The sequence below is a fragment of the Macaca nemestrina genome, chromosome 10, assembly GCF_043159975.1.
Source record: "Macaca nemestrina isolate mMacNem1 chromosome 10, mMacNem.hap1, whole genome shotgun sequence".
NCBI lineage: Eukaryota > Metazoa > Chordata > Mammalia > Primates > Cercopithecidae > Macaca > Macaca nemestrina.
Window position 1 is genome coordinate 136,678,473 of NC_092134.1, and position 14,746 is coordinate 136,693,218.

A 14,746-nucleotide genomic window follows, 5' to 3' on the forward strand; every position below is an offset into this window, starting at 1 on the left:
GGAACACTACAGCGAGGCTCTGGCGCGAGGCCAGCCCCTTGGGTCCTGTTGCTTTACTGAATCCCACTACTTCTACTAGGCAAGAGGGCTGCTACTCTCACTATTTTCTTTCCCATTTAGGTGGCATCATAACTCACAGCAGAGCTCAGGTGGGCCTCACTGTGACAATGTCACTGAAGGAAAAGGAGCCTTCTCAGAACCCTCCTTTGCTCTCCCACCCCTTTGCCTGCTGGATTTTGAGCCTCACCGTGCCATCATGCCAAGAAGCATGACAGAGGAACAGCGCTCCAGAGGACAGCAGGCGACCTTCTCGGTGGCCCGCTCCCACAGCAGCTGGGTCACTGCTGGTTTCAACTCATCGTTCCGCACAAACTCACAGAGCTAAGGAGAAAAGAAAAAGGGCTCAAGCCAAAAATGAACAATTCCTTGATCTTTGGTCTGCTTTTCTGAAGATGATATTGAGAACCTGAAGTAGAAAAAGTAATACTTAGGAGTGGAAAAAGAAAGAGGAGGCTCAAAATGTAAGGCAGGGGTTTGAGAGGCACTTCTCTTTCCATTCTCTACTTTTCCACTCTCATGCCTCCAAAACTATTTTATTCAAGTGACATATCGAAACTGACCTTTTGAGTTCCATGTGGGTCCATAGTTCTAAGTCTGGAGATTTCTAACAGGTTTTCTTGCCATTATCACAAACTCAACATGTCTAACATGGAAGCCATCATCCTTCCTTGCCTTTTCATTTTGCCAGTGGTATCAACACTCTATCAGTTACATAGGCTTAAAATTTCAGTCACCTAATTTTTTTACAAATCAGTCACTACTTTTCCTTTAAAAATTTGTCTTCAGTTAAGCCCATTCTGTAGTGATTTCTCCAATCCCCAAGTCCAGCGCCTCGTTACTGCCCACGGCAGCAGCCTCCACCGGCCTTCCTGTCCCATGGGTTGGTCTCAGCCTCTGCTTCCCCACATCACTTCTGCTGCACCCCAGTTTGCAGCTGCTCTCCCCTGCCTCTTGTAGGGCTTTTGCCAGTAATTGGCCTATGACATCGTGGCCAATCACCACCACCAGGCTCTTTTCTTTTCCCCAGTGAGGAGAAAAATGTGGCTGGCAGGAGCGCTCTTCCCAGCGGGAGCTGAAGGTCAGTGCCACTTCCACTCTCTGTGCCCACAGTGCAAATGCTACAAAGCAGAATGGTCTCACTCAAATGCTGGGTGCCTGGCTAACACAGTTAAAGTCCTAGACAATGAAGTCATTCAGGGACTTTCACAGTTTAGTTCCAACCTACATTCACAACTTTCTCATCTTTTCCAGATAATTTTTATTTTTATTTTTTGAGACAGTCTCCCTCTGTCACCCAGGCTGGAGTGCAGTGGTGCAATCTCGGCTCACTGCTACCTCCACCTCCTGGATTCAAGTGACTCTCCTGCCTCAGCCTCCCAAGTAGCTGGGACTACAGGTGGCCACCACCACATCTGGCTAATTTTGTTGTATTTTCAGTAGAGATGGGGTTTCGCCATGTTGGTCAGGCTGGTCTCGAACTCCTGACCTCAGACCTCAGGTAATCTGCCACCTCGGCCTCCCAAAGTGCTGGGATTACAGGCATGAGCCACCACGCCCGGCCTTTTCCAGATCATTTGAACCAGAACACAATCTTCTTTGTTCTACAATGTGAACTGTGCTTTTTCTTGGGTTCTGTTTGAAATGCCCTCCCTACTTGCTGATTCTCTAAATCCTACTCATCTTTTGAGACCCAGCTTAAGTCCTACCACCTTCAGGAAGCTTCCTGACCATCTTACCCCAAACCGCTCTCTTTCCTACTCTGTACCCCTCAGTAGAACACAGAAGTTAAGAGTATGTTTTCTAGAGCTCTTATTGCCCGAGTTTGAATCTCAAACTTTGCCACTAACTAGCTGTAACCAGCCAAGTTCAGTAACTTCTCTGTGCCTCAGATTTCTCATTGTAAAAAGCAGATAATACTACCTCACAGGGCTGTCGTGAGGATTAAACAAGTTACTGTAACATGTGAGTGCCTGTCATATATGAAATACCATATAAGTGATGTTGTTATGTTATTGCTGTGACAACCATTACCTGTACAACTTATTCTGGCACTTTATTACCTATCTGCTGCATTGTTCTAAAAATGTTCTGTGGTTTTTGTCTACTAACTAGACTGTTGGTTCCTTTAAAGTTGGGAACATGAAAGCAAATAGTCTTACACTTCTTTCTGGGGCTAAGTAAATTGCTAAATACATAGTAATAACTCAATAATACTTGTTGCCAGGCGCACTGGCTCACACCTGTAATCCCAGCACTTTGGGAGGTTGAGGCGGGTGGATCATGAGGTCAAGGGTTCAAGACCAGCCCGGCCAACATGGTGAAATCCTGTCTCTACTAAAGATACAAAAAATTAGCCAGGCATGGTGGCGCATGCCTGTAATCCCAGCTACTCAGGAGGCTGAGGCAGGAGAATCACTTGAACCGGGGAGGCAGAGGTTGCAGTGAGCCAAGATTGCGCCACTGCACGCCAGCCTGGGCAACAGGGCGAGACTCCATCTCAAAACAAAAAACAAAAAACCCCAAAAATACTTGTTGAATGAATAAAGAAAATGAAAGCAGGAAGCCTTACAATTTCCTCAAGACACTGAATGGTCCCAACCGAGGCATCCACTAGCAGCAGAGAGAGATTCTGAATCAAAGCCTGGGCCTTGGCTCTGTGGGAACAGCAGAGATCAGCGGTCATTATAAGATTGGGAAGCTGAACTTGGCCAACAGTGCTTAGGGCTATCCCACCAGTGTTAAATAACTGCTCTCCCTGGAAACTGAGCCCCACCCTAAGCCCCGTTATGATGGACTGCCTATGGATCTGGAACTCCTTGGGAGAAATGCACCTCTTCCTTTAGGAGACAAGGAAAGTCCTGTGAGAAGCTGACCTTGGAAAAGTCAGCAAAGGCAAAAGTACCCCATATACCTGGCAGAGTCCCCTTTGGGGTTGAGGTAGAGTTGGCGGAAGGCATTAAGCACAGCTTCCCGGACACCAGGCTCCTTAGACCAGATGAGAGGCAGCATACGGCGCACCCCAAACAGGGCCTGGGGTACCCCAAATTGGAAGACCATCACAAAGAATTCAATCACCTCCTGCACCACTGAGAGAACATGTACAAATGTCACCCATCTACTTCGCAAAACCCCCTCAATACCTAAAGACAGAACCTTTCTGAATGTAACAAGATGCAAATGGAGGCCTTCCTCATTTTCCCTGAGAGTGTCGACTCCTCCTGTAAGGCCTTATCATGAAATACTATATGCATTAAAATGTATAAGCTGTGTCTAGAGGAAGCAAATAGAAATAAAGAACCCCTGCCTTTTTTTTCCTTTTTTTTTTTTGAGAGGGAGTCTGGCTCTGTCGCCCAGGCTGGAGTGCAGTGGCCGGATCTCAGCTCACTGCAAGCTCCGCCTCCCGGGTTTACGCCATTCTCCTGCCTCAGCCTCCCGAGTAGCTGGGACTACAGGCGCCCGCCACCTCGCCCGGCTAGTTTTTTTTTGTATTTTTTAGTAGAGATAGGGTTTCACCGTGTTAGCCAGGATGGTCTTGATCTCCTGACCTCGTGATCCGCCCGTCTCGGCCTCCCAAAGTGCTGGGATTACAGGCTTGAGCCACCGCGCCCGGCCTTTTTCCTTTTTTTAAGACACAGGTTGTTATTCTGTTGCTCTGGCTAGAGGGCAGTGGCATGACCACAGCTCACTATAGCCTCAAACTCCTGGGCTCAAGCAATCCTCCTGCCCAGGCTTCCGAGTACCTGGAACTACAGGTGTGTGCCATCAAGCCCAGCTAATTTTTGTTTCTTTGTAGCAATGGGGTCTTGCTATGTTGCCAGGCTGCTCTCGAACACCTGGCCTCAACCTGTCCTCCTGCTTTGGCCTCCCAATGTGTTGGGATTACAGGCATGAGCCATCGTGCCCAACTGAGAACCCCTGCCTTTTAAAGGAGGAGATAGATGTATCAATAAAATATGGACAACAACTCCAAGATCCATGGCTGGGTGCAGTGGCTCACACCTGTAATACCAGCACTTTGGGAGGCTGATGCAGAAGAATTGCCTGAGCCCAGGAGTTGGAGACCAGCCTCGGCAACAAAGGAAGGTCCCATATCTATTATTAATAAAAATTTAAAAAATTAAAAAATCCAAAAGAACCCCAAGGCTGTCCTTACGGAAAGGAACTCTGGCATACCTGTAGTTGTGTTTTCATACATCATCTTGCTGGTAATGCCAATGGCCGCTGTAATCTTCCGGGAGAAGCTGTAGGCATCCTGCAGATACTGCACCAGCATCTCCTGCTTCACCAGTTCATCACTTCCCCTGGACTCCTCAGGCTCCAACACACTGGGCTTATTTTTACAGACAGTCTGTCCTGTGACCATGTTTCCTACAGACTCCTGGGGATTCTTTTCTTGTGTGGAAGCTGCTGGGCCTAAGGAGTTAGAGAAGTACAGGATGATTTCTTTCGTTCAAGGGGATACAGGGGACTCCAATAGCTGTCAACATTCCTGGATATTTACTTACTTATTATTTTATTATTATTATTTTTGAGACAGAGTCTCGCTCTGTTGCCCAGGCTGGAGTGCAGCGGCACGATCTCGGCTCACTGCAAGCTCCGCCTCCCAGGTTCACGCCATTCTCCTGCCTCAGCCTCCCGAGTAGCTGGGACTACAGGCACCCGCCACCACGCCTGGCTAATCTTTTTTGTCTTTTTAGTAAAGACGGGGTTTCACCATGTTAGCCAGAATGGTCTCAATCTCCTGACCTCGTGATTTGCCCGCCTCGGCCTCCCAAATTGCTGGGATTACAGGCGTGAGCCACCCCACCTGGCCTACTTATTTATTTTCCTTCTTTTTTTCTTTTGAGATGGGGTCTCACTCTGTTGCCCAGGCTGTGCAGTGGCATGGTCACCGCTCACTGCAGCCTCAACTTCCCTGGGCTCAGGTGATTCTCTCACTTCAGCCTCCTAAGCAGCTGGGACTACAAGTGTATGCTATCACACCTGGCTAATTTTTTCTGGTATCTCTTATAGAGATGGGGGTTTTGTCATGTTGCTCAGGGTGATTTTGAACTCCTGGGCTCAAGCAATCCTCCTGCCTTGGCCTCCCAAAGTGCTAGGATTACAGGCATAAGCCACCACCTCTGGCCTTGGATATCTCTTTTCACAATGTGAAGATATGAAATTAGAACTTACTCTAAAATATCTTAATTTCTCAAAAACCATACCTAAAGTCCTCTATGGTCTGGACAGTCACCCTGTGACTATCAATCTTAGGCCTGTGGGCTGCTTCCATTCCAGAGCAAAGGCAATGCCAATTCATCTCTGGGATCTTCAGCACCAGGTTCTGTTAACCAGGCCAATGATGGCATAAAGTAAATGCTCAGTAAATACTAGTTGACATGTGTTATTTATTGACTGAAGAAGGAAAATGATTACCTTTGAAGATAAGTCCTAAGATATTCAAGAGCCTGGTCTCCTCTGACTCCTCTGGGTCTATATGATTGAAGGGTTCGGACTCCTGGAAGTGGCCTGTGGCTTCTCGAGTGAGACTGATGGCCTGCCTGAAAGAACACGAACACCAGCCTGTCAGCACCCAGAAGAATGTCACTGCAGCCTTTCGTAAAGGAGTTTACCTCACGATTCCATCAAGTCCCTGGACCTACTGCCCAGAGAAAAGGAGCACTTAACATGCTTAAAAAGTTGTTACAGCACCTGCTAAGGGGTAGGGCTCAAAACACCTTTCCTATTTTTTTCCCCCGACTGCCCAACTGCAAACATTTTTCTTATTTCTGAAGCTACAAGGCATTACTACAGTCTTCAAAAAAACTCCAATAAGGCTTTTTAACGTTTTAAAATCATAAACCTACTCCGAACACCTGTTTAAACTTTTCCTAAGTTTAGAAACAATAAACTTTCAATAATTAGTTAATTCGGGCACATCCAGACAGTAAGATTCTATGTAGTCATAAAAAATAATGGGGACACGTGAGCCCAGGAGTTCGAGATCAGTCTGGGCAGCACAGGAAGACCCATCTATATAAAAAGTGAAAAAAGTTAGCCGGGTGTGATGGTGTGTGCTTGTGGGCTCAGCTACTCGAGGGAGCTGAGGTGGGAGGATCACTGGAGCCTGGGAGATCAAAGCTGCAGTGAGTTGTGATCATACCACTGTACTCCAGCATGGGCAACAGAGTGAGACACTCTCTCTCTCAAAAAAAGACGAGAGTGGGAAACTATGTATAAATATATATATATATATTTATATATATATATAAATAATATATATATATATATTTTTTTTTAGAGACAGAGTATTGTTGTCACCCAGGCTGAAGTGTAGTGGCATGATCTTGGCTCACTATAACCTCTGCTTCCTAGGTTCAAGTGATTCTCATGCCTCAGCTCCCCGAATAGCTAGGATTACAGGTATGTGCCACCACAACTGGCCAATTTTTGTAATTTTAGTAGAGATGGGGTTTCGCCATGTTGGCCAGGCTGGCCTCAAACTCCTGGCCTCAAGAGATCCACCAGCCTTGGGCTCCCAAAGTGCTGGGATTACAAGTGTGAGCCACTGCACCCGGCCATCTATAAATTTCTTTCTTTTTTTTTTTTTTTTTTTGAGATGGAGTCTTGCTCTGTTACCCAGGGTAGAGTGTAGTGGAGCAATCTCAGCTCACTGCAACCTCTGCCTTCTGGGTTCAAGCAATTCTCCTGCCTCAGCCTCCCAAGTAGCTGGGATTACAGGCATAAGCCACTGCGCCCAGCCATAAGTATTTTTAAAAACCACTGAGACACATAGTTAAGTGAAAAAAACAAGATGGTAGATCAGTGGGTACAGAATTCTATCAGTCATGTAAAAGGGGGAAAAAAGAATACATGTTTGACTGCTTATCTACATGTTATCTTCTTCCATGTTGCCCAGGCTGGCAAAAGCCAGGCATGGTGGTGTGTACCTGTAATCCCAGCTACTTGAGAGGCTGAGGCAGGAGAATCGCTTATTTTTTAAAATATATTTCCACTTTTAACAAAATTTAAAAATCATTTAAGTCAGGCACGGTGGCTCACGCTTGTAATCCCAGCACTTTGAGAGGCCGAGGTGGGTATATCCCTTGAGTCTAGGAGTTCGAGACCAGCCTGGGAAACATGGCAAAACCCCATCTCTAACAAAAAAAAAAAAAAAACAAATACAAAAAACTTAGCCAGGCATTGTGGCGCACACCTATAGTCCTAGCTACCAGCTACCAGGGAGGCTGAGGTGGGAGGAACACATGAGCCTGGGAGGTGGAGGCTGCAATGAGCTCTGATTGTGCCACTGTTCTCCAACCTAGGTGACAGAGTGAAACCTTGTCTCAAAAAAAAAAAAAAAAAAATTCAAAAAAGTTTTGTTCTAAGCCAAGTGTGGTGACATGTACCTATAGTCCGAGTTAGTACTTGGGAGGCTAATGTAGGAGGATCACATCAACCCAGAAGTTCAAGTTCAGCCTGGGCAACACAGTGAGGCCCTGACTCCATTAAAAAAAAAAAAAAAGAAAAAACAAAAAGTAAGTTTTGTACCAATGTATGTTTATTTATTTATTTAATTTTATTTATTTATTTATTTTTTTGAGACGGAGTCTTGCCCTGTGACCCAGGCTGGAGTACAATGCACTGATCTCGGCTCACTACAACCTCCGCCTCCTGAGTTCAGACGATTCTCCTGCCTCAGCCTCCTGAGTAGCTGGGATTACAGGCGCCCACCACCACGCCCAGCTAATTTTTGTATTTTTTTTTTTTTTTTTTTTTTGAGACGGAGTCTCGCTCTGCCACCCAGGTTGGAATACAGTGGCCGGATCTCAGCTCACTGCAAGCTCCGCCTCCCAGGTTTACGCCATTCTCCTGGCTCAGTCTCCCGAGTAGCTGGGACTACAGGCGCCCGCCACCTCGCCCGGCTAGTTTTTTGTATTTTTAGTAGAGACGGGGTTTCACCGTGTTAGCCAGGATGGTCTCGATCTCCTGACCTCGTGATCCACCCGTCTCGGCCTCCCAAAGTGCTGGAATTACAGGTTTGAGCCACCGCGCCCGGCCTAATTTTTGTATTTTTAGTAGAGACGGGGTTGCACCATGTTGGGCAGGATGCTCTCGATCTCCTGACCTTGTGATCCGCCCGCCCTGGCCTCCCAAAGTGCTGGGATTACAGGCATGAGCCACCGCGCCCGGACTGTTTAAATTTGTAACTGGAAGCAATACAACTCTAGATTTGTAATCTGAATACTTGGGGCCAGCTCTGCTATTTACTTAGCTGTGACGGTCAAGTTATCTAACTTGATCTCTGTTTCTCCTTATCTGCAAAATGGGGAAGACAATCTGATAATATCAGCTACCTCCAAAATTGTGTGAAGAAACCATAAAAAGTTGTACAAACTTAAGGCAGACAATATAAAAAGCAGAGAGGAAAAGCTGCTGGTTGTGAGGCAAAAAACTTAGTTATTAAGAACTTAAGCTCCAGCATTTACTGCTGAGGATTTCTGAAGGAGGGGCAAAATCTTTAACCTGAGAAGAAGCCTTCTTCAGGCTGGGCCTGGTGGCTCATGCCTGTAATCTTGACACTTCGGGAGGCCGAGGCAGGCAGATTGCTTGGGCCCAGGAGTTCGAGACCAGCCTGCACAACTTGGCAAAACTCCATCTCTACCGAGAATATAAAAATTAGCTGGGCACAGTGGTTCACGCCTGTAATCTCAGCACTTTGGGAGGCCGAGGCAGGCGGATCACCTGAGGTGGGGAGTTCGAGACCAGCCTGACCAACATAGAGAAACCCCATCTCTACTAAAAATACAAAATTAGCCAGGTGTGGTGGCGCATGCCTGTAATCCCAGCTACTCAGGAGGCTGAGGCAGGAGAATCGCTTTAACTCAGGGGGGTGAAGGTTGCAGTGAGCTGAGATCGCGCCATTGCACTCCAGCCTGGGCAACACGAGCGAAACTCGGTCTAAAAAAAAAAAACCATATATATATATATAAATTAGCCAGGCTACTCGGGAGGCTAAGTGGGAGATTGCTTGAGCCCCAGCAGGTTGAGGCTATACTGAGAGGCTGTAGTGAGCTGTGATTGCGCTACTGTACTCTAGCCTGGGCAACAGTGAGATTCTGTCTCAAAAACAAACAAACAATCCTCTTCTAATTGACAGGAGAAAATACTAGAATGTTTGGTGGAACATGCACTTATAAAACTATAGTCTCTATTTTTGCTTTAGCAAAATAAAAAAGAGAGACACTAAAGAAACATAAGGGACTCATAGGGCAAACAAGCCACTCTCTAGCCTTTTAAAAACAGCCCAATTAGGTAATAAGTAAATAAATACCAAGTAACTTGTGGCTGAGGTTTAAGAACACTTGTTGGCAGCTGAGTGCGGTGGCTCACGCCTGTAATCACGGCACTTTGGGAGGCTGAGACGGGTGGATCACTTGAGGTCAGGAGTTCAAGACCAGCCTGGCCAACAAGGTGAAACCCCGTCTCTAATAAAAATAAAAAAAATAAGCCAGGTGTGGTGGCGCACGCCACTTGCGAGGCTGAGGCACGAGAATTGCTTGAACCTGGGAGGCGGAGGTTGCAGCAGTGAACCAAGATCGTGTCACTGTACTCTAGCCTGGGCAACAGAGTGAGTGAGACTCCATTTCAAAAAAAAAAAAAAAAAAAAGAAAACAACTTGTTGACGGCTATAAGGGCTTTTGTTGTTAAGTTCTAGAGTCACCAAAACACTAGGAGAAATCTTCTCTAAGATCAGGTTTCATACTAGGTTTGAAGATTAAGGTAGTATTATGCATGTTTGATATTATTAGCTCATGAAATTTAGAATTAGAAAGTCCTTAGAGATCATAAGATCTAATCAATTTCTTATTTTATAGATAATGAAACTGAGGCCCAGAAAGTTAAGCAACTTATTCAAGATCATGCAACTAGAACTTATTTATAGGTGCTCTTCTTCAATTGAAGGAGGACTAATGTTTAATTACAATATTGTGTTTTTTTTGTTTGTTTGTTTTTTGTTTTTTTTTTGAGACAGAGTCTCGCTCTGTCGCCCAGGCTGGAGTGCAGTGGCCTGATCTCAGCTCACTGCAAGCTCCGCCTCCCGGGTTCACGCCATTCTCCTGCCTCAGCCTCCCGAGTAGCTGGGACCACAGGCGCCCGCCAACTCGCCCGGCTAGTTTTTTTTTGTATTTTTTAGTAGAGACGGGGTTTCACTGTGTTAGCCAGGATGGTCTCGATCTCCTGACCTTGTGATCCACCCGTCTCGGCCTCCCAAAGTGCTGGGATTACAGGCTTGAGCCACCGCGCCCAGCCACAATATTGTTAACATTTGTTTCAGTAGTTTCTTTAAACATTTATAAAGTAGAAACACATGCTTAATTGTGGACTATGCCTATAGTCAGAGCATTACTACATGAAAACATCTACCATCATTTGGCGGCAGCATATCTGAGTACAGTTCACTTAAAAGAAACATAAGTTTCTCAAAAGTTAACTCTAAACATAAACAGATCATGAAGAATATCCCATTCTTTTGCCTACTTGTAACTAGCTTTGGCAAGCAGTTGATGGATGCGTCCTTTCACCTCTTCAGTCGTCTCTGTATTGGCAATTCGCTCAGGAATCTCCTCTTCTCCCTGGGGAAGCTGTAGAAGCTGCTGCAGGGTAGACTTCAACTCTGGCAGCATGGCTTCCCACTCCTCCTCTGGGTCCAGCACCGCAGCTAAATTAGAGTATCACTCAGTCTCTTTCATTGGAGGTTTTTATTTATTTATTTTTTTGAGACGGAGTCTCGCACTCTCACCCAGGCTGGAGTGCAGTGGCGCCATCTAGGCTCACTGCAAGCTCCGCCTCCCGGGTTCACACCATTTTTCTGCCTCAGCCTCCCGAGTAGCTGGGACTACAGGCACCTGCCACCTCCCCTGGCTAATGTTTTGTATTTTTAGTAGAGACGGGGTTTCACCGTGTTAGCCAGGATGGGCTCGATCTCCTGACCTTGTGATCCGCCCGCCTCGGCCTCCCAAAGTGCTGGGATTACAGGCCTGAGCCACCGCGCCCAGCCACATTGGAGTCGCGCTCCTCCATTGCAAGGAGAAGCCTGTCTGAGGTTAGGACTCCAAGGCAGTAACTACTTACAAGATGCTGCAGTTCGCCTCTGGGCCCTCATCTCTTGTAATTTCTGGGTCTCCTTCTGCAGTGGTCCAGCAAGGTCAGTATCACTAAGCTATCAGGTAAAATGAATAGCAGGGTCAGTAAATGACATACTTTCATCCCTGTTTCCATTTAATTCCTTCTCTTTCGGTGGACCAAGTCTACTTACCTTGCAGGAAAAAGGATTATTGGCTAGAAAACTGGCCAGCAGCTGGATGGCATTTTTACATACTAGCACTGACTTGTCTGCCAGACGTCCCACAGCTAAAGCCACCACTGCCTGGAAACGTGTCAAGGGGAGAGCCTGTGTTGGGTAGGAAGAGAAGAATCTGCTCAAGTCCCACATCATCCATTTTGTTCAAGATGATCTTTAAGTGTACTCTGAACAGAGCTACCCACTCACTCTAAAATACCTTTCTACAGAATATAAATTAGGAGTACTCCTTGTAGTGGTAAGACACATTAGAGTCCTTAAAGGGAGCCAGATATCCTTGTCCTTGGTAGAGGAAGACTTTTACTAGTGATAATAAAAATGTGAATTCTAGACTTTTTGGGGCAGATATTTAACACTGGATTCCTCTTTACACTGGTACATAGAGAGGTACCATATGTCTTTGCCACATAGAAGGTTGCTTACCTTCTGCTGGACAATTCGGGTGAAAAGCTGCAAAACACGGCTCCGCACAAAGGAGTTGACATCATGGCCATGGGCTTGTAAAGTATCCAAGAATTGGTCTCTGGTGTCTCGGGCTGCTGCTTCCAGTTGATCGCCATTGAGAACCTGCAGCACCATCTCTGCCATGGCTGCTAGCACAGCATTACGCATCATGTAATTCTAAGAGAGAGCAGCATAAAGGGCTAAAACCTTTAGTCAAGGTGAAGCTTGCTTGTGCTTGGCCATAACTTTTTCGATTAACTGCCTAGGTATTCAATCCCAAGGTCACAGGAAAAAGCTGAATCCCGAAGAGGACTTGTTGCTCAGAGAATGCTAGAACAAACAAGGGCCAAAACCAATTTTTCCTCATAGGGCTCACACAGGAAAGCATGGTAGTAGCTAAATAAAAAAATCACATCCACTCACCAACGAACATTTGAAAAGCATTTTTTTACTACCTTTCAGCTGAGGTCTCAAAGCCTTTATTTATTTTTTTTTTTTTGAGACGGAGTCTCACTCTGTCGCCAGGCTGGAGTGCTGTGGCACCATCTTGGCTCACTGCAACCTCTGACTTCATGGTTCAAGTAATTCTCCTGCCTCAGCCTCCCAAATAGCTGGGATTACAGGCATGAGCCACCACACCCAGCTAATTTTTGTATTTTTAGTAGAGACAGGGTTTCACCATGTTGGCCAGACAGGTGGTCTCAATCTCCTGACTCATGTTCCGTCCACCTCAGCCTCCCAAAGTGCTGGGATTACAGGCGTGAGCCACCGTGCCCATCTGTGTGTGTTTTTTTTTTTTTTTTTGAGATGTTGTCTTGCTTTGTTGCCCAGGCTGGAGTGTAGTGGAGCAATCTCGGCTTACTGCAACCTCAGTCTCCCGGGTTCAAGCGATTCTCCTGCCTCAGCCTCCCAAGTAGCTGGGATTATAGGTGCCCACCATCGTGCCCAGCTAAGTTTTGTATTAGTAGAGATGAGGTTTCACCATATTGGCCAGGCTAGTCTCAAACTCCTGACCTCGTGATCCACCCTCCTTGGCCTCTCAAAGTGCTGAGATTATAGGCGTGAACCATCGCGCCCATCTGTGTTTTGTTTTTTGAGACAGTCTCGTTTTGTCACCCAGGCTGGAGTGCAGTGGTGCGATCTCGGCTCACTGCAACCTCCATTTCCCGGGTTCAAGCAACCCTCCCACCTCAGCCTCCCAAGCAGCTGGGATTACAGGCGTGCACCACCACACCCAGCTAATTTTTTTTGTATTTTTAGTAGAGATGGGGTTTTACCATGTTGGCCAGGCTAGTCTTAAACTCCTGACTTCAAGTGATCCGCCTACCTCAGCCTCCCAAAGTGCTGGGATTACAGGCATGAGCCACCACACTCGGCTTCAAAGCCTTTGATCCTTGCTAGTAAATATCCCCTCCTTTCCCTCCCACTCTCCTTTCCACGCTTTACTGACAGAAAATGAGACAGAAACATGGAAATCAGCCTTAGAGTGCCAGCAAGTCCAATACATAATCTGGTGGAGAGCAGGGTTAATGTTGTTGCCAGGCCAAGAACCAGAGAGAAAGGTCTTGCACAAAAAGTTAAAGTAAATTAGATGAACAAGTGGACTGTCTTTGTCCTTGACATTCACCTAGGAGTGCCTAACATCAGTATGGGAATCAGCCAGGTTAGCATTCAGGGATGAAAGAGAATGGAGAGAGATGACATGGGTTGATTTGAGAAAGCTCACTGTTTGAGGAAGCAAGGCAAGTCAGGTGGTGGGAAGACGCTTTATCCTGAGGAATAGATGGGACTCAGAGTCAAAGCTGAAGGCTAAGCATGGTAGTGCCTGTAATCCCAGCACTTTGGGAGGCTGAGGCAGGAGGGTTGCTTGAGACCAGGAGTTTGAGACTAGCCTGGGCAATATGGCAAGACCCCCATCTCTACAAAATCTAAAAAAATTAGCTGGGCATGGTAGTATGTGCCTGAAGTCCCAGCTACTTGGGAGGCTGAGGTGGGAGGATTGCTTGAGACCAGGAGATCGAGGCTGCAATGAGCTATGATTGTGCTCCAGCATGGGTGACAGAGCCAGATCCTGCCTCCAAAAAAAAAAAAAATCAAAGCTGAGTTGCTCTTACTAGACTTAAGCTGTGGAAATGTCATCTCCCTTACCAGAACTGGATAAAAGCAATGTGAGCCGGGCGCGGTGGCTCAAGCCTGTAATCCCAGCACTTTGGGAGGCCGAGATGGGTGGATCATGAGGTCAGGAGATCGAGACCATCCTGGCTAATACGGTGAAACCCCGTCTCTACTAAAAAAATACAAAAAACTAGCCGGGCGAAGTGGCGGGTGCCTGTAGTCCCAGCTACTCGGGAGGCTGAGGCAGGAGAATGGCGTGAACCCGAGAGGAGGAGTTTGCAGTGAGCTGAGATCCGGCCACTGCACTCCAGCCTGGGTGACAGAGCGAGACTCCGTCTCAAAAAAAAAAAAAAAAAAAAAGCAATGTGAATTGAAAGATTAACAGATTAATAAAAAGCTCTTTATTCAACAAACTTGAACTGCTTCTCTACAGAAAGGAAATGTCACAATGATAAATCTAGACAACTTGTCAAGGCTACTTTCTTGTTCTGTTAAGAAACGGCCTTTCAACACTGGACTTAAAATCCCCAGAAAAAGCTCAGTGATCCCTAGTGGACCACCTACCTCTCCATCCAGGTGATCTAGCAAAATGCACATGCTGGACATCAGGATAGCTGGGACACGTTCTGCTAGTTCTGTCAGGAATGCTGCAAAGCCCTTTGTCCCTGAAGGGTCTCGACTCAGCTCTTGGGGACACTTTTGTCCAATCTCTCTACACAGGGAAGAAAACACAGCCATAGCAACATAGATCAATTATTCAGATCCTAGTAAGGGTACTAC

At 46.4% G+C, this 14,746-nt stretch overlaps 1 protein-coding gene across 2 annotated transcripts in view; it reads right to left on the minus strand.

Moving 5' to 3' along the window:
* The window catches only part of LOC105484183 (non-SMC condensin I complex subunit D2), a 38,147-nt gene that overhangs the window by 5,945 nt on the left and 17,456 nt on the right, over positions 1-14,746 (minus strand). For both annotated transcript variants that reach the window (XM_011745565.3, XM_071072315.1), the window contains 10 exons: positions 14,531-14,678; positions 11,831-12,028; positions 11,363-11,497; positions 11,179-11,266; positions 10,585-10,765; positions 5,479-5,603; positions 4,234-4,473; positions 2,972-3,146; positions 2,630-2,714; positions 248-381 (listed from right to left, as the gene is read on the minus strand). In XM_011745565.3, coding sequence (XP_011743867.1) covers positions 248-381; positions 2,630-2,714; positions 2,972-3,146; positions 4,234-4,473; positions 5,479-5,603; positions 10,585-10,765; positions 11,179-11,266; positions 11,363-11,497; positions 11,831-12,028; positions 14,531-14,678 — 1,509 coding nt within the window. The remainder of the gene's footprint in view (positions 1-247; positions 382-2,629; positions 2,715-2,971; positions 3,147-4,233; positions 4,474-5,478; positions 5,604-10,584; positions 10,766-11,178; positions 11,267-11,362; positions 11,498-11,830; positions 12,029-14,530; positions 14,679-14,746) is intronic.